We start from the raw sequence: 19,126 nt of genomic DNA, 5'->3' as shown, positions 1-19,126 counted from the left end.
ACCAACAGTACCGGCGTGCCCCGCGCGCCGCCGGCCGCCGGAGCCGGACCACAACTCCCAGCGGGCCGCGCGCGGCGGCGCCCCGTCCGTCGGGCCGCTAAGCGCTGGGTCGCGGGCAGCCGGGGCCGGAGCGGCCCCTGGGCGGCTCCGGGAGCTGGCGGCTGGCGGGGACGGGGCGGGGGCGCCGGCTGGAGGCGGCGCGGCGGAACCAAGGAGCCGGGCCGCGGGGGAGGCGGGGGAAGGGGGCCGGAAGGGACCGTGCCGGTGGCGGAAGCCGGGTGGTGGCGCGGCGGTCGGCGGTTCTAGCAGTTTCCACGGGCGGCCGGTGCGGAGGAGGAGGCGGCGGTCCCGATGGCCAAGTGGGGGGAGGGAGACCCGCGCTGGATCGTCGAGCAGCGGGCGGACGCCACCAACGTCAACAACTGGCACTGGTGAGCGGGGCGGCCCGTCCGGCCGGCGCCGAGACCCGCCGGGGAGGCCCCGCGGGAAGCCCGCTGCCCCGGGGCGGGGGGGGCTGCCCGGCCGGTGTCCCGGGGCGGGGGGGGCTGCCCGGCCGGTGTCCCGTTGGGGGGGCTTTTCCCTCCCTCCCCGACGTGCGTGTTGGTGCCGAGGTGGGGGTGTCAGGGCCGATGCCCCAGGAAGGCCCCCCCGCCGCCGTGTGTGTGTGTGTGAGTGCCCGAGCCCGTGTGTTGGGGGTGCCCGGGGAATGCCCGGGGAGGTGCCCTGGGGAAGGGCCCGGTGTGTGTATGTGTTGGAGCGGGGCAGGAAGGGAAGGAAGGACTGGGGGAAGGCTACACAGTCCCAGCGTGTGCTGGTGGTGTGGCCTGTCCCAGATTCTCACACCACCCGGTTTTCCCGCAGGACGGAGCGGGATGCCTCCAACTGGTCCACAGAGCGGCTGAAAACTCTCCTCCTGCCTGTCAGGGTGGAGGGTGAGGAAGGGGCATGTGAGGTGACAGAAGTGAGCAAACTGGATGGAGAGGCCTCCATTAACAACCGCAAAGGGAAACTTATCTTCTTCTATGAGTGGGCTATCAAGCTGGCATGGACTGGTGAGTGATGCTCTCCCCTTCTGTTTCAAAGCCAGATTCAAGTATAAGATTAAGGAAAAAGATACTTACCTGATTTGGGAAATAATTATATTATTGTTTTGTGATGCAGAATTGTATTGTGATACAATACAAGTTTGCTTTTACAACAATCAGTGTAAGAATTATTGATCTGAACAACATAATTGTAATTGCAGGCACCTCAAAGACAGGAGTGAAATACAAAGGTTATGTGGAGATCCCTAATCTCTCAGATGAAAATGACATTGAAGAAGTTGAGGTAAGTACAGCTAAAGGGTAATACTGCTGGCTATATGGCTGTTGTAACAGGAATCCTCACAGCATTAAAATTTCCTTCCTCCCATGTTACATTTTTTAGAACATTGATGTAGAACTTTTTTAGTTTTGGAGACTGCTTAGGTTAATGGAATCACAGAGTGGTTTGGGTGGGAAGGGACCTTAAAGATCATCTAGTTCCAACCCCCCTGCCATGGGCAGGGACACCTTCCATTAGACCAGGTTGCTCCAAGCCCCATCCAGCCTGGTCTTCAACACTGCCAGGGAGGGGGCAGCCACAGCTTCTCTGGGCAACCTGTTCCAGTGTCTCACCACCCTCACAGTGAAGAATTTCTTCTTTATATCTAACCTAAATGTGTCCTCTCTAGGTTTGAAACTGTTACCCCTCATCCTATCACTCCCTGATAAAGAGTCCCTCTCCATCACATTGTGTCTTTATAAAATTAATTCCTGGCTTCTAGATATGGGCTCTATAGCACGTGAAGGTATTTAGGTACGTGCATACATTGCTGTAGGCTGAGAGAGTTGAAGTGGAAGATTAACAAAACTGCTTGTGAAAGTTTAGCCAAAGTCTAACTGTGATGTTGAATTGAGTAATAAAAGAAGTGTGCAAGTATGACTTTGTTAATCAGCAGTTGTCCTTGTTTAGATCCTTGTCAGCCTTGCTAAAGATGAGCCTGACACTAACTTGAAGACCCTGATGAAGCAAGAGGGTGCAAAAAAAATTAGAGATGCAATGAAAACTTACATCAGCACTCTCAAAACAGGTTTGTAACTGAGAGGGAGAAGTGTTATGGGAACCCCTATGGACTAATTCTAAAGAAGGGTTGGGGGTAATGAGAGGAGTGAATATAAGTTCCTCACCCTGCCTCAACACGAAGGTGTCAGGGCAACAACAGTCACTTTTCAGTTTCTTTTGAAAATGGTTAGAATTTGGCAAGAAGCACTTCTTTGTCTAGACACTGTAGCACAGCCCAGAAAGATTGATTTTGGTCATAACCTAATAGTAGACAGCATTTTTGGATTTATGTTTTGAAACTGAGGCTGTCCTTCACGTGCTGAAGCTCAGCTATAGAGAAAATAAAGCCAGTAAAATGTGTTTGTTACCCCAGTGACACAATCTGGCCTTTAGTTTGCTTACTCCCTTGGAAGGTGGTATCTTGTTGGTTTTTTCTCTTTTCCCACTCTAGTAAAGACATTTAGGGTTATTTGGATTTGAGAATAACTGACAACTAGAAATTGCTTTGCAGGTTTTTTTGGTATCATTGAATGAGTTATCTCAGCATTGAACCAAAAATAATTTTTTTAGAAGATAAATCTGATTCCAGCAGTTGGAATTAAATCAGTGTGCTTTGATTGAGTTCAGCTTGGCTCTGTAGTACAGGCTAGGAACACTACAGTTGCTTTTTATATCCATTTACCTATATTACACTAAATGTGCTGGCTATTCAAATTTTGCTGAGTACAAACTACCAGTCGTTGCTGTTTTTCCAGGATCTGGGTTTTTTTTCAGGCGTTTTACTCTTTAGGGTGGGAGATGCAGTCATCCAGCGGAGGTTGAAAATGTTATTCAGGAAGAACTGTATGATCTTTGTGGGCTGGAATAAGTAAGAATAGGTGGGAAGTAAGTATTGTGGGATACAGATCATATACGTCAAATTCTGCTATATAATGGAATTTTGCCAGATGAAGAGGAAGGAGAAGGAGCAAACTGTTTTATAAGTGGTAAAGGCAGAAGTGATAGAGCTGGAGAAAAAGCAAACATGATGCTGAAGCTTCTGGTGAAGTTAGGGAAGTGCTACTGTTGCTGGAAAGGGCATTGGTGAGACCTCCCTTGGGTTTCTGTGTGTAGTCCTGGCATCCGGCGTCATAAAAGATATGGGAAAGATGGAGTTCGAAGTAACTTTATTCTGTACTACAATGATACGAGAAATGGAAAGCTGGTCTGAAAAGGAATGGAAAAGCTTGCTTTGGTTTTATCTTGCTGGTCTAGACAAAGTATTTGAGATGTGATTGCTATTCATATGGGAGAGGAAAAAAAAGCTACATAAGTGTAAGGCTAACATTAGTATGATGAGAGCAGCATGTGGAAGATAGTGTGTCTAGGCTAGGAAGAGGAGATAAGTTCCTGATTGTTAGTGTAGGCAGGTTCTGATTTGGCCTTCAGTGGAGAGTAGTGAGGGCAAGAAGAATTAATTGCTTGTAAAAAGAGGACTGTTTACTTTTTAAAAAACTGTTTCAAGTTGTGGATGGTAGCAAGAGCAGGGGAGAAACCAGGAAGCGCTTTTTAATTGGGTATTTCAAAGAACAGTTAAAAGGTTTACTTGATCCTTTATTAGTTTCATGGGCGTATTCCTGTCTTTCCAGAATTCACCCAGGGCATGATTTTGCCCACAGTGAATGGTGAACCTATGGAAACAACACCTCAGGTGGCTCCTAAAGCAGAAGACCGCAAGGTAAATAAATCATGCTTTTGGGTCTGTGAAGAAAGGTACACTGTACTAGAATTTGGGGCTTACAGGAGCAACCTATGCTGTGTATAGGTTAAATATATATTCAGGAATTGGGAATCTGTGGTGTGGGCCTGACTGTTTCCATTTGCAGTGATATTACTTAATTCAAACATAGCGATGGACCTGCTTTTTACACTCAAGTATGGTTGTACCTAATTACATCTTTACTGAAGGCCTTTGTTTTTTCGTCTTGGATATGTGAACCACTTGTTGAGGTTTTTTTTAATGAAAAAAATATGTTTGTGTCTGTTTTGCTTGCTTTGTTAGACGGCCGCTAGCAGCAGTACTGCCACATCGCAGTCCAAATCCATAGGAGTCAAGATCCCTACGTGTAAGATCAGCTTGAAGGACACCTTCTTAACATCTCCTGAGGAGCTCTACCGAGTATTCGTTACTCAGGAGGTACTGCCAGGCTGGTTCTGAGAGCTGCTCTTTGCACATGCAAGGTTGTTCCTATGAAGCTTTTTAAGGCATTCTGTAGGAGACTCACAGTCCATGAGAAGGGAATGAGAAAGCTGGTTTGCAGAACAGTTGCTTAAAGCTCGCGCGTGCATCTTTTCACACAGTTGACAGAGCAGATTAATGCCAGCCAGAAGCCAGTACCAGACTGCTGTCAGCACCTATCTGTAGGCGTAACCCTTACTGCATGTGGTCAGATCTCTTGGGATTTAGTTGTGTGCATTTTGGTTTTGGTTTGTTTTTTTTTCCTTTTAAGGCTAGGTGGTATCAAAGCGTACTTCAGGAATAGCTTCCCCTCTCCTCCTGCACCCTGTTATGTAGTTTAAGAAGAAGGAGCAACATTATATTATTATTTAAACATGGTCTTAGTCTTTTGTTCCTTTTTTTTTTTTTTAAAAAAAAAAAAGAAAGGGAAAAAAATACAACCTTTTCTTAGAACTAGATTTCATTAAGGAATCAACAGAGCAAATCTAAGTGTGGCTTACAGAACACAGAATGCTGCATAGAATATGAAAGCCAGGGGTTCTTTTCCCTTGGCAGGTAGAATGCTGCTGTAGTGGCTATAACCTCACTTTTCTGGCCAGGGCAGGGTTTTTGTCTTTTCTTGATGAACACCTAGCACTATTGACTTACCTCCTCTTCCAGAGCTTTTGTAGCTGGGTGGGAGGCATTAGGCAACAACTTCGCAAGCAGATAACATCAAGTAATACAGGTCTCCTGCTGAATTCCTTTCAGATGGTCCAAGCTTTCACCCATGCACAAGCTGCCCTGGAGGCTGATAAAGGAGGCAAGTTTCAGTTGCTGGATGGCAGTGTCACAGGAGAGTTTGTTGACCTAGTAAGTACTAACTAGTGCAGGTGTGCCTTGCTCAGGGACAGCCTTTTTATTTTTGAGGTATCAATTCTGTAACAATGCTTCGGTTCACTGATTGTGGAGTTCTACCTGGTGCCCAATAGTTATCTGTAATCACTGTGACTCTTGAAGTTCCTTATAGCATGACCTTATAGTGTGGGACTTCAGTCTGGGGAGAAAGTCTGTCTTCCAGTCATGCATCTGCCCTGTCTTTGTGTGATTTTATTATTTATTAGGATTGGAGGGGTGTTAAATATAGTAACTGACCCTTTTCCTCTTCAGCCCTCCTGCCACTAAAGTCTTCTGGACAGGGACTCTGTCTCAGTGTTTGGGGCTGTGCTAGGGCCTACCTTCCTACAAAAGGAGTGGAAAGAAAATGACCCTTAAAAACTTTTCTCTCCGTGTGTGCGTGCGCGTATGCTTCTCAAGGGGTCTCTTAAGGCTTCAGATCAACACAGTTCTGGTTGTTTTCTATTAGACTGCAGGATTTGCAAAAAATTACTACTCAGTATTTCTCCTTTTTTTTTTTTTTTTTTTTTTTAAAAAAAGGTCCCTGAGAAGCAACTTGTTATGAAATGGAGATTTAAGTCTTGGCCAGCTGGTAAGTAGTCAAAAAATGGGCTATGGTAATACAGCCCTTGCCTGCATTTGAAGAATTCCAGCCCCATTTGCTGTACTGCACTCTGGCTCATGACTGGGGAGCACTCAGTGTTCTGGGAGCTGCACCAGCCTTATCCCAGCTTCATATCCCACACAATCAGGTCAGAATCATCAGCCACTGCTTAGAGCAGGGATTAGGAGTGATGAAGTAGCAGCTTGCTCAGCTGTGGCTGCAACTGCTTCAAACCCCGTGAAGAGGGAGCCCTCTCCTTCCTCTGTTTCTGTGGAAGGCCTGCAGCTGTCATAAATAGATCCCCTGGGAAGGATCCTGAGGAGTCTTTTAAGTGGTGCCGTGTGAGAGGAGGAGCACAGCAGCTCCTCGGGGCAGCGTATGCTGTACTACACTCTGCTGATAGGTTTGCTTTGGTTCCTCTAGGGCACTTCGCAACAATTACCTTGAACTTCACTGACAAAGGTGGTGAGACGGAGGTGTGCTTGGAAGGCAAGGGCGTTCCTGCCAGTGAGGAGGAAAGAACAAAGCAAGGCTGGCAGCGCTACTACTTCGAGGGCATTAAACAGACATTTGGCTATGGTGCCCGCTTGTTTTAATACCGGTTGCTGGGAAGGCTCTGCCTGAAGACTCTGCCACGTGGACTGATAAATTTCTCACCTGTCCTTTTCTAATCTTGGCCCTGCTGCTGAGTAAAGTGGGATGACAGGTGATGAGGAAGGCCATTGAGCAGCACCACTTTCAGTCCCTCACTGCTTTGTGCATGTCTCATGCTGCAGGGGATTCTCTTACATGTACATACTTCTATTGCTAAATAAACCTAACTTAAAAAAAACCACTGTGGAACTTGTGTGCTCAGATTGGCTTGAGTTCAAAGGGCCTGTCGATAAGCCGAGGGAGGGATCTGTCTGGAAAAACACTGATCAATGAGGAGTTCTGATCCCAGTGTGATTTACTCCTCACTTCTGGGGGAGCAGAGATCATGAGTATGATGCAGCTTTTAGTTTGAGCAGCTGCTCATTTTCTCTGCTTTTGATCTACAGCTAGTAAATGTTTCAAACCCTTCCCATTTCTGAAGGGATCAGAGATCCTGCTCAAGCTATTCCTCTCTTCCCTTGCACATCCCCTTCTTCAACACAATCCTTCCTTACACTTACACTAGCCTGCTCTACAATAATGATGATCATCTACTCATCTGATGTCCAAGACAATGCTAGGAAAACTCCCACCTACGAAAGGGTTGTAGCAGGTTGTGAGGCCCAGGGTCAACTACCTCCAAAGAGCTTCAAGCCAAAGGAAACTGTAGACTCAAGGGAGGTGGGATTTATTCCTGTAAAATAAACAAGGTGCCGTACTTTTGGCTGACCCCACTTCAGCTGTTGCTTTGACTGGTGAGGAAGGGAAACCCACTTGCTTGTTCTCTCCTGCTAATGCAGTTAGTTCCCAGAGATGTCTTCTAAAGCAATGAGCTTGTTTATAGGATGGAGGGAAACCTTAGTTCTGGTCAGAAGTGTCAGTCTGTACAATCTCAAGGATGACTGCAGTGCTCTGTTTTCCCTGTCAGGCATGAGCTTTTCCTGCATACTTTGTTTTCTGCCGAGCACCTGTGGTAAGCTAGAAGTAAGTAATGTTACTGGGTGAGAATTATTCTTTTGGGGATTTTTTTTTTTTTTTTTAAATCTGAATGGCATGATGTAGCTATCCCCTAGGAAAAAACACCCTAGTGCCTGTTTAAAAAAACAACACAAATGTAATTGTTTGAGTTGCCTTTTAAACTATGGAGAGCATTTCTAGCCTTTTCTGATCACTATTCCAAAGTGACTATTCATGGTGAAGTGTACACAGACATCAGGAGTGCTGTATGCCACCAAGTCCTGTATCATGCACTTGCCCCTGTGCTGACCTATGACCACAAAGTTGTTTGAAGATCAGTGTCTATGTTTACCCTGTACCTAGGGCTACACTATAACAGCCACTCTGTCACCCAACAATGCCTCACCAGCAAGGGAGAGGAATCTGGGAAAGGAGAGCAGACCCATGGGTAGAAGTGAAGCAGATTTAATGAAACACCACCAATACCAATGGAGATATACAGAGATTTACTCAGCCAAAGCAATATCCAGTTGTCACAATCAACAGGAGAGCAGTCCTCAGGAGAAGCCAGAGGAAGAGCAGGAGGAAACCCACAGGAGCTCCCTCTCCTCAGCAAACCTTCCCCCTTTCCAATGACCATGACATTCTGGTATGGGCTACACCTGTAGCTAACTCAGGTCAGCTGCCCTGGCTGACTCAAAACTGCTAATGGTATGGCTGGCCTAGGATTCTGTCGCAGACAAACCAGGACAGCATTCCACCCCTTAGCCCATAGCATTTACATCATGCCCACATCACTAACATTCTTCCAGTTTTTCATATACATATATCCAGACAATTACTAGTCCTCTGTTCATTTGTCCAAAATGTTCATTGAATTTGTCCAGTCCAGAACCATGGATTCCATCTATCACAGCAGTCTCTCGGGGCAGGAAAGATGGTAAGGATTACATTGCGGTTCAGGCTCACAAGTTGCAAGGCTAGCTCCAGCCATCACCACTACATCATACTGAAAAACGGTTACTGAACACTTGTGTCTCCTCCTTGTTCTTTGGTGGAAGCATAGCTGTTATTTTGTTGAACGCATCCATTGAGATCTGGCAACGCCAATCTTGCCATTTAACTCCCAAAAATTGGATTTCCTGTGCAAATCTCTTGACCTTGCCTCTTTTGATGACACAATCAGCTTTGAGAAGAAGATGAATTATTTTCTCCCCTTTCTCAAAAACTTCTTCTGCTGAATTACACCAGACAATGCTGTCATCAATATATTGCAGGTGTTCAGGAGCTCCACCCTTTTCCAGTGCAGACTGTATCAGTCCATAGCAAAGCACGGCACTGTGTTTCCACCCCTGGGGCAATCGGTTCCAGGTGTACTGGACACCCTTCCAGGGGAAAGCGAACTGCAGGCTGTGCTCCACTGCCACAAGAATAGGGAAAAATGCATCAGCAATATCGATAGTGGTGTACCACTTCACTGCCTTTGACTTCAGCTCATACTGAAGTTCTAACACGTCTGGCACGGTAGCACTCAACAGTGGCAGTACTTCGTTCAGGCTACAATAGTCCACTGTCTGTCTCCACTTGCCATTGGACTTCTGCACTGGCCATACAAGACTGTCATGCTTTGCTGATCACCCCTTGGTTCTCCAGTTGATGGATCAGGCCGTGGATAGGGATCAGGGAGTCTCTATTGGTACAATATTTTTGCTGGTGAACTGTTGCAGTGGCAATGGACACCTTTTGTTCCCTGACCCTCAGCAACCTATGACAGAAGGGTCCTCCGATAAACCAGGCAAAGTAGACAGTGGTGTAATTTCCTCTGTCTCCACTGCTGCTACACCAAATGCCCATCAGTACCCTCCCAGGTCCTTGAAATACCCTCTCTGGAGATAACCTACTCTCAGAATACATGGGACATCTGGGCCAGTTACAATAGGGTGCCTTTTCCAGTCACATTCAGTCAGACTTACCTCTGCCGCTACTATCGTCAATTCCTGTGATCCTGCAGTTACTCCAGAGATGTAAGTGGAGTCTATTCCTTTGTAATTTGATGGTATCAAGGTGCATTGTGCACCAGTATCAACTAATGCCTTATGTTTTTGTAGTTCTGATGAGCCAGGCCATGGAACCCACACAGGAATACACACAGTTGTCACTGTCCTCCCCCTGGCTGGACGTAGGGCCTCTCTACTTTTGAGCAGAGAATCCATCATTAACATTTGCATGTGAGCAGCCTGTGTGAACTACTCTCATCACCATTACTCACATGTCTTAAAATCAAGATCCAAGGCCCATCTATACTATCTGCAGAGCTGCTCTCTGGAAACTGGCACAGCACTTATGCTGACAGGGCACCTTTTTGTAGTGATTTTACCTTTAGCTCATGCCTGTAGGATTGCGGTAGATCTTCCATCCCACCTTCTCATATCTTCCCCACAGTTCCGCAAGAAGAACCCCAGGGAGCCTAGCAAAGCAGCACCTCTACCCATATGCCCAAAAGTGATCAGTCACAGAAACCCAATAACAAGCAGCAGTAAAGCTGCACATAGCTGCAAAAGCAACTCTATAACCAAATAGCCAAAAATTCCAAGTGCAAACACCACCACAGTGACTGACTCCATCAAAATCTGCTGGAACTTCAGCCCTTAGAGGCTCTTAAATGAAAGATTTACAACTCTCCTAGGTGAGCTATTCAAGTTAAGTCCCAAACAAATGCTGGGTGCCAAATAGACTGTCTACATTTAGCCTGTACCTGGGACTACACTGTAACAGTCACTCTGTCACCCAACAACCCCTCACCAGCCAGGGAGGAGAATCAGGGAAAAAGCAGAGCAGACCCATGGGTAGAAGTGAAGCAGATTTAATGAAACACCACCAATACCAACAGGGATATGTAGAGATTTACTCAGCCAAAGGAGTATCCAATCATCACAATCAACAGGAGAGTAGTCCTCAGGAGAAGCCAGAGGAGAAGCAGGAGGAATCTCAGCAGAAACCCCAGAGGAGCTCCCTCTCCTCAGCGAACCTCCCCCCTTTCTAATGACCCTGACATTATGGGATGGGCTACACCTGTAGGTAACTGAGCTCAGCTGCCCTGGCTGACTTGAAACTGCTAATGGCCTGCCTAGCGTGGCTGGCCTAGGATTCTGTCCCTGACAAACCAGGACAACTGGACACGTGTGGATGTGGTAGGGCTTCCCTATGTTCTGCAGGGTTGTCATCCTTAAAGCACCATTTGGCTGGGAAAGGGGCTGCAGGTATTTTGCCAGATTATGGACAGATTATGCACAGATGAACAACTGTACACATCTGGTCGGCTGTGGGAGTGTAACATGATGTAAGCACACTGATGTCACTGCAGCGTGCATGGTTGGTTTTGTGTTTTCTGGACAGAAACTCGGGAAAACTTAAACAGCAGGGCTAGCAAGTGTGTTCACAGCCAAGGCAAGAGCTTTGGTAAGAGGAGACCAAAATTATTTGAAAACTGAAAAAATGATCTCATTCTAAAAGAAACAACTTGACAGCTGAATCACGGTGTCCTGGCCATGCTCTGGCATCAGTGCCGGCAGCTGGCTGTGCCGCAGCAGCAGTGCTCGCCTGCAGTGGGGCTCCGCTGGCACAGCTGAGCCGGGGCAGCAGAAGGCAGGCCCCACTAATCACCTGCTGCTGGAAGGTTAGGAAGTGGGACAGGAAGGCAGCTCAAGTGGAATTTTAATTGCCTTCCTTTCATCACAAACAGGGTTTACTTCGGGCATCCTGCTGCTACTCTAATAAGACACGCTTTGGCCTCAGCCAACAATCCACATTCATGGGGCTCATGGTCTCAGGGCTTTGCTCGGAGGCTGTTTGAGGGCTCTTCCAGCAAAACTGACTGCCCTGAGTTATGCTGGTGCTGGCCCAGCTGGCTCCCTGTCCCTCAGGTTGGAAATCACCATCCCCACAGCAGCAGAACAGGGTGTGTAGCCAAGTAGCCATGCCTTGGCTGCTGTTCACAGCTGAGTCTATTGTCCTAACCCACCGGTGAAGGAAAGCTCCTGCTAAAAGGCCAGGCTGTGAGCTAGTGCTTAGCCTGAGGCACAGAGCGTGTCAGGATCTGCTAACTGTAACGAGGCACAGCGGTGGTAATGCCTCACACCCTTCAGCCATTTACTTGGCAAAGGCGATCTGAGCCTTAAGTCTCTGCATGCTAGCAAAGGTCCCTGCGCTACAGACACCTGCTCTCAGCAAAGAGACCCACTCCTTCAGGTACAGCTGACATCTGGTGCAGCTATACAGATGCTAATGAGAAACTCCAGACCTTTGCTTTACTTGGAAGTGCCAGGAGAGACAGGCGCAACTTGCAGTCCTTCAGCTGTTTGAGGGAGGGAGGGCTAAACAAGATGAGGAAGAAAAGCAAGGTCCAGTACACTCCTGCCCAAAGGCTCTTCAAGAATCTGAACTGACACAGGATAAGAGGGAAAGTCTTGTGAATTAAAGAAAACAAAGGTTAAAATAACAGAACACAGAGACAGAAGTAAACAGTGCATTTTTCACAGTGATGAGAGGTCCGAAGTGGATGCTAACTGGCTACGTGCTTATAAGGCACATGGAGAAGATGAGTAAGGAGCAACCATCAAACAACAGAATATGGGGTCCCAACCAAAGTGGTCTCTGAACACATTTACTGTGGAATTTCTTGCAGATGGTGATTCGATACCACTAGAAGTTTACATGGATTCATAACAGGAGTGGAAAAACTCATGGAAGAATAAACTAACCAAGCACTATTAAACAGAATGACCATCACATCTGGCTCAAGAAGCCTCTTGGCCATCAGCTGCTGGCAACAAGGAAAGTGCTTTAGGGAAATAGCGGTGTGTGCTTGTCCTCTTTACTCTTCCTTCCTAGTCACCTGCTGTTGACCGCTGTCAGAGATTGGATGCTGGTTTAGGTGGACCTGTGTTATGACTTACTTGTCCCTTTCTCTTGTGTTTTGATCATTTGTGTATGTGCAACTTATACAGGAAAATCAGGCCACAAATCAAAGAGACTGAAAGCCCCTAGCCTTAGTAACTATTAAAACTGCTTTGAAATGTCATCCCAACCCTACTTCAATGGCAAAACAGGAAGAACTTAAATAAATTTTTTTTAAAAAAGCCGAAGTGAAAGTAGTTGGATGTTTCCAGCATGACAGGGCCTGACACAGTTTATTCTAGAAGACTTACTTGGGGAAGTGGGGCAATCTTTCAGAATTCCATGAAGAATGGGGCTGGAGAGAGGGTGGAAGGAAGAGAGAGAGGTGAGGGCCAAAGGAATTAGATCAGTCTGTAACATCAATTCATTAAAAAATACTGAAAAATGCAGTCAGTAACCTGTAAATACCCAGTTAATCAGGTAAAAAGTAACGACCAGCACACCTATATCACAGCTACTCACATCGAGTACCACTCATATCGAGTCAACCTAACGCCTTTCTTTGGCTTTTTTAAGACTTTAGGCAATGCTTTATATATTTTTATTAGTATATAAGGGAAGGTCTAATAAAGCTGTAATGAATCTAGTATGTTTCAGTATAGAAGGTAATATAATTGATTACTTAAAAGTCCAAAATAATTTACCGTTGATGCTGTAAAACCCTTAGAAGACAAGTTTAGGATTGAAAAGATCTTGACCAAGTGGAAAAGTGATCCAGGAGAAAAAAAAAAAGTATTTGACCTCACTGAATTGCAGTTTTACACTGAGGCAGAAACCACCAGTAATGTGTACAAGAGGAGAAGCAACAGGCTTGGCAGCACATCTGTAAAAGATGTTTAAGCAGGGCAGGTTAAGGTGAATTTTCAAATGAACATAAATTTAAAACATCATGTGAGACAACAAAAGCTGCCTGGGCAGGCTGGGGTTGTAGGTCTTGTGAAGAAATCTTTCCATGTAGCATTAAGAAAGCCCCAGATAAGACCCTGTGGCTTCAGTGCTGGGCTCCACACTTCAAGAAAGATATTAATTTCTTGGAGCAAGCCCAGTGGAGCAATGAGACTGACCAGAGGTCTACAAGTACAACTTCTAAGGAAAGCCTGAAGAATTGCATTTGTTTAGTCTAGAGAAGAGAAGACAGTGGAGAAGGAGGGAAATCTGGAATGCAGTGATAAAATTCTGAAATATGTGAGAGGTAAAAGCAAATAAGGCAATAATATGCTCTCTGCGACCACTGCAGATAAGATGCAGTAGGCTTAAAATAATGCAGGAAGGATTTAGATTGGCCGCTTGGAAAATATTTCTCCCTGCACGAACAGTAAAGCTGAGGGTTACTGTGGCATCTCCATCACTGGAGAGCCTGAAGCCCAGGAGAGAGCAGGACCCATCGGTGAGGAATGATTTGCCCACATCCCCATGGTGGGGCTATGTAGTTTCTTGAGACCCTGTCTAAATCCATTTTCTGTGGTACATCCCCATGTGCAAGGGCCGTGATGCCTGATGCAGGGGGAATTTCTCCTGGCTCTTCAGAAACCTCACAGCCACGCTGCCGCGCAGCTCCCACAGCACAGACAAGCCCGGCCGGGGTTGGGGCTGGCAGAGGCTGGCATGGCGAGGGATGCATGGGCTCTGCGGCAGCCCCTGGCCCGTGCATGACGGTCAAGCTGTGTGGGGCTGTGATCCCTACTGCCGGGCTCCCATGTGATGAGAGAAGAATAGCTGACATGCTTGCAAGGACCTGGAACAAAGCAGGGGCCGGCCCCAGCAGCTGGGCTCCTCTCAGGCATTTCCGAGGGGCAGCTGGCCGCTGCATGGCAGGGAAGGAGGGTGAGACATTCCTTTCCCGACTGCAAACATGTGGGTCCATCCGCTGTGGAGACAGAGAGACTAAATCCCATCCTGCGGACACGTCAGGCAGGGCTACCGCAGTGTGATTTTGGCATCGCTCCGCATGGCATCACTGAAAGTGGAGCAGAGGATGGGCTCTGCCTGGTGCTGGGGACCAGCTGGGGGTGATTGTCTGCACTCAGGGTGAAGGCAAAGCCCAGGAGACCAGGTCTTGCCACAAGCTCCTGTTTGTCCAGTGTTCATGCTATGGTCAGTAGGGCTACTGCTGGAAAAAAGCAGCTAGTATGATTTTTTTTTTTTTTTACTCTTCTACAGAGAAGCTGGTGGCTTCGTGCCACACTGTGCCACAAGCACACCCAGCCCAGAGGGGTAATGTGGCCCCACAGTGCGGTGGGTCCCTTTACAGACCAGGAACAGCAGTGTGGGTCCCTTTACAGACCAGCAACAGTGGTGCCTGAAAAGTTTTTTCTTTTTCCTCTCGAGAGAGCTTCAGTTTTAACTCAAGGTCCACAGACATCACAGCCACACTTTGCTTTTTCCTAGGCTAAGGTCAGGCCTCGCAGTTCAGGTCTGCATCACTGGCCTTGGCCAAACTCTCTTGGCATTACTATCCTCTGTCTTCTCCTCCCGAAGCAGCTCCTCCCAGGCCCAGCTGGGCTTTTTGTGTGCTTTCGAAGAAGCAGATACTTGGAGCAAGAACCCTGAAAAAAAGCAGCTAATGGGATCTCTGTTGCTGTAAACATGTTTCTATGAAATCTCGTGTTCACCCCTGAGAGATGGGCTGCACTCATCCCACCTGTCCCCCAGGCAGTTGACCATGCACGCTTGCCTTCAAGGTGTCATTCAAAAGGCTTTTGCACAGTTTGCTTCTGGCTTGTCTGGGGCCAAGAGGGGAGGTCAGCAGGGACAAGCACATGCTGGCTGTTGTGCCTAGCAAAATCTGGGCATGACTTCTTCTGTGTACAAACTAACTCAGCTGCAAGTCAGATGCCAGGGAACTGGTACAGCTGAGCCACATGAAGGTCCAGTCCAGGCTGGCAAACTAAGACAGCTCAACTGGTCAAGAAATCTTGTGTTCAAAGCAGCAGGCAAAGGTGCAGCTTGAGACTCTGCCACAGACTCACTCCGTGATTTCAGGTGACATGTCCAAGTCTTGAGCACCTGCAGAATTAGGACAGCAGTTCTTCCTGTTTCCATCCTCTGGCTGTGGGATTTCTATAGCCCAGGAGCATCCAGCAAGGACCTTATTGCAGAGGACAAAGACATGTCAGGCATATTATATACACAGTAGTAACTGCTGACTGCCCCTCCAGGGAAAGTGATTTTCTCTGTGCTGCTTTTCCTGCAGAGCAGAGCTCAGCCTGCTCCCCCTGGGTTGGGCTCCATGCGACAATGCTTTTGATGTTTCAGAAGACCAGTGGGAAGCTCAGAGCATCCTTCACCAAGAGGAGCTGTCTGCTCCCCCCAGGCAGGGGCCAGCAATAATGCCAGGCAGCTGTGGAGCAGAGGCCTGTGCTGGAGTAGCAGATAACCCTTGACAAATATGCAGCCAGCACAAAGCAAAAGAAGCAAGAGAGAAGGAGGGAAAACAGCTGGAAACAGCAAGAGCTTGGAAGTGGTCACAATTTATGCAGCAAATTAATGGCAACAAAAAGTTGTGATCCCTGGAAAGCTTTGCAAATCCCCCTGCTATCATTAGCTGTTGGCTCTGGGGGTGGTTTGCCAAACCAGTTTTCCAGCTGGGATGAGGTTGGTCTTTCTTTTTCACCTGCTCCCATGCTCAACACCTGCTTAAAGCGGTGTGCTGGTGTAAGGTTGGCCAGGACCCAGCTCTGGCCAGGCAGAGTATTGAATAAAGCCTGGGGTCAGGGCTGAGGCACAGGCAATGCATTTGCTTCTCAACACTGACCCTGATGGTCTTCTTGTAGGAGGCTTCCTTCCCTTGTGAGCAGAACTTCACATATCCAGTGACTGTGGGCTCCAGATAGTCTCTGTTAGCTGTGATTCTTGCATCCAGACACCATCAAACACAAATGCTAAGGGAAAGAAGCAAAGCCACCAGGGCCTTTGCCGTACAGCTGGGGCTGGGGACCCAAGACATGTAGCATTCAATGTAGTGTCATCCCTCTCAACCAGAACAAATCACAACATATGCTTCCCAATGAAGTTGACAATGATGATGACATCAACAACACATACATATATAAAGTGCTTTATTGCAGCATCAGAATAAAGAATTTTTCTCTATGAAATTTTGGAGCAATAAAAGACATTTTATATATATTATATATAAAAACCACAATAAACTTAAGGAGTGGAAGCTTGGAGATTCATCACTTAAATAGCAGTGGGCTGAACAGGATCTTTGATGGGATATAAAAATAAACGCTTGCTTAATGCCTACTTTTCTCCTGGTGCCTCGCAAAGCCTCCCAATGTATAAGGTGCTTGTGTGACGAACAACACTGCTTCTTGTTTCCCATGCTCCAGTTCATGCCTGTATCATCCAAACCATAGAGGCAGTGAGCAGAACAGCCACTTGGCCAAACAGCTTTTTGGGGGGAGTGGCTGAATGCAAGAAATTTTTCTACTTGCCCTTGGATGGGGATTCCGTTTATTACAGAAATTACAGGGTTTTTGGGGGGGTTAGACTGGTTGACATATCCAGTGTAAGAAAGGAGGAGGGTGCAAATTCTGGGTAACAGTCCTTATTATAAGAGCACTTCCTCAGAAAGCAGCCAGTCAAACAAACTGGCTTAGGTATTGAAAGTCTCTTTCAAGAAAGGCTGTTTGCAGAGGTCCTGCTCCCATGTGTGGGTTCAGTACTGGACACTATGCACATTTAACAGGAGGTTGTTTTAAAGCAGTCTGTTCACTGATGGTAAATAAGCTCTTCTGAGAGTCTGCTGATGTTAGGGAGAGCAAATATGAAGATACTCTGCTGTATGACAGAAGATAACAAGCTCATCCTTCCATGGCCTCAGCCGCTCAGTCTGTCCTCTTCCTGTACAATCACCTCCATGTTTGTTGCTGAGCCTCCCCACACATGTCCCAGGCTCCCAGAATCAAGCCACTAGATCACTGCCACCCGCTCTTGACCACCGCTTTATGACCTACGTCTTTACCAGAAACGAGTGAGCAAATGACCGTTTGGGCTAGGGAACATGTAATGGTCATGAAAATTTACCAGGGTGTGGGTCTCCATCCATGCTCGTTTGGTTGTGTCTTCCTTCTCACTCTTTACGTAACACTGGTCATCTCAGACTGCATGCCTGTTGGGAAATGGACCATGTCTGCCTATGTTTTGATAGCACCCCTAACTGGAGTCTGGGGATACAAGCGTGGAATAATAGTTAAATAAGAATAATTCAGTGATAACTTCATTAATATTTTTGTTTTACCAGCAATGAAGTCTTAGGTACTGATGACCAAGGATGTAATATTCTACCAGTAACCAAGGCAAAAGGACCAATATACATTCAACATATACAAGATACTCCCAGAAAGACTCCCCAAAGAGCTATCAGACTGTGGATATTCACTGACCCTGGAGAAAGCTCCTGCAAGGACAGACCTAGCACAGGACAGCCAACCAAGGACCTCTGGACCCAGACAGATTTTTTTTGGCCAACAGTGTCCTGCAGAAAAACATAGAGTAGCCAACAGCCTTGGGTGAAACCTCTAGCCTAGAAATTACTCCATTCTTCTTTATGTGTGCTTGACTTGCTCTTTTATTTCCTCTGATGCATAAAATTTACTAAATAAAAGCTATGAACAGTTTCTGCCAGGTTCAGTGACCGAATGCCCAAGGATAAAGATAGTGGTAAACTAAAGATAGTTTCCCTGTGGGAAACTTATAAGTTCCCAAAATATGCTGGGAGAAACTGCCATGGACCTGTGAAAAGCTGAATAAAACTTAGGCAAGACCAAAGCACCAATGGAGAGCATTGTGATCCGTGACCTGCAGACACCAGGTATTGACATTACTAGCACATGTGTGTCTTCCTCCTTTGGAGCCACACTTGCTTGGCTGGCCAGGCAGTGAGCCTGAGCTCAGGGTGCACCCACAACTTGCTTTCTCTGGGCTGCCTCTTGCTGGGGACTTGGGCAGACACAGCATGGAGAGGGCCTGAGGCCAGCAGCCGATCAGAGAGGGGCAACGCTGGGTGCTCCTGGCAGTGCCTAACTTGTTCCCCTGCCCATGGAGAACTTGGCTTGGCGCTTTTTGCTCCTTTCCAGCAGTGACTCGAGTGGTAGCTGAGCTGCCTCCTGCCCTCAGCAGGGCTGTGGGTGGGAAATGCAGGACCTTCTGCTGTGCTGTGTCACAGGTGCTCCCAAGCACTGAAACCCACTGGGGGGCTGCCAGGAAGCTCAGGCATGCAGATGGTGGGACTTGCATGGGTGCTGCCACCCCACTCCCCCAAGCACCAAGGCAGAGGGGCTGAAATGCACACAGGTGGTGTCCCCCCAGTGCTGACCTCCTCTGAGGTCCACCTATGTCTGGCTTTGGCACCCAGTGTTCCCTCTTGCAGCCAAAATCATGGTGGCAAGGCAATCTTGCCAAGGGATCCCAGGCAGCCAGTCTCCTCCTGCCCCACACACCCCCCGGACCCATGAAACCTTGCTAAGCCTCACCCTGCTCCCTCCCAGCCATGCATGCAAAAACCCAAGGAGAGAGGAGGCCCCGCTCTGTACACATGGCTGGGACAGCCCTGCCCCTCCCTAGGAGGACCCACTTCCAGTTTCAGAAGTAGACCAGTGTGGGCCAGGGCAGGTGTACAGGCAACAGCAGGCAGCTCTGCCTGCAGCAGGCCAGCTCCTCAGATTGGTGTGAAGCCAGAAGGAGCTGAGGCCATTTCACCCTGCAGACGCTCAGCTTTCAGGCTGCACTGAAAGATCGTAGAGAATAAAAGCAGTTGGGAGCAGCCCCTGTTCCCTTCACGCCTCCCATCC

The 19,126-nt window shown here is 47.5% G+C and overlaps 1 protein-coding gene across 1 annotated transcript; it reads left to right on the top strand.

Moving 5' to 3' along the window:
* The first annotated feature begins 311 nt into the window (after nt 1-311).
* On the top strand, nt 312-6,616 carry AHSA1 (activator of HSP90 ATPase activity 1). Its single transcript, XM_086462039.1, has 9 exons — nt 312-431; nt 862-1,052; nt 1,247-1,329; nt 1,996-2,113; nt 3,714-3,802; nt 4,127-4,261; nt 5,054-5,155; nt 5,720-5,771; nt 6,207-6,616. The coding sequence occupies exons 1-9, from the start codon at nt 352-354 to the stop codon at nt 6,377-6,379; spliced, it is 1,023 nt and encodes a 340-aa protein (XP_086318165.1). The 5' UTR covers nt 312-351; the 3' UTR covers nt 6,380-6,616.
* Nucleotides 6,617-19,126: the final 12,510 nt, after the last annotated feature.

Source organism: Leptosomus discolor, chromosome 3 (genome assembly GCF_034619465.1).
Source record: "Leptosomus discolor isolate bLepDis1 chromosome 3, bLepDis1.hap2, whole genome shotgun sequence".
In the NCBI taxonomy this organism is placed as follows: Eukaryota; Metazoa; Chordata; class Aves; order Leptosomiformes; family Leptosomidae; genus Leptosomus; species Leptosomus discolor.
This window is presented reverse-complemented; position numbering and strand designations above follow the sequence as displayed.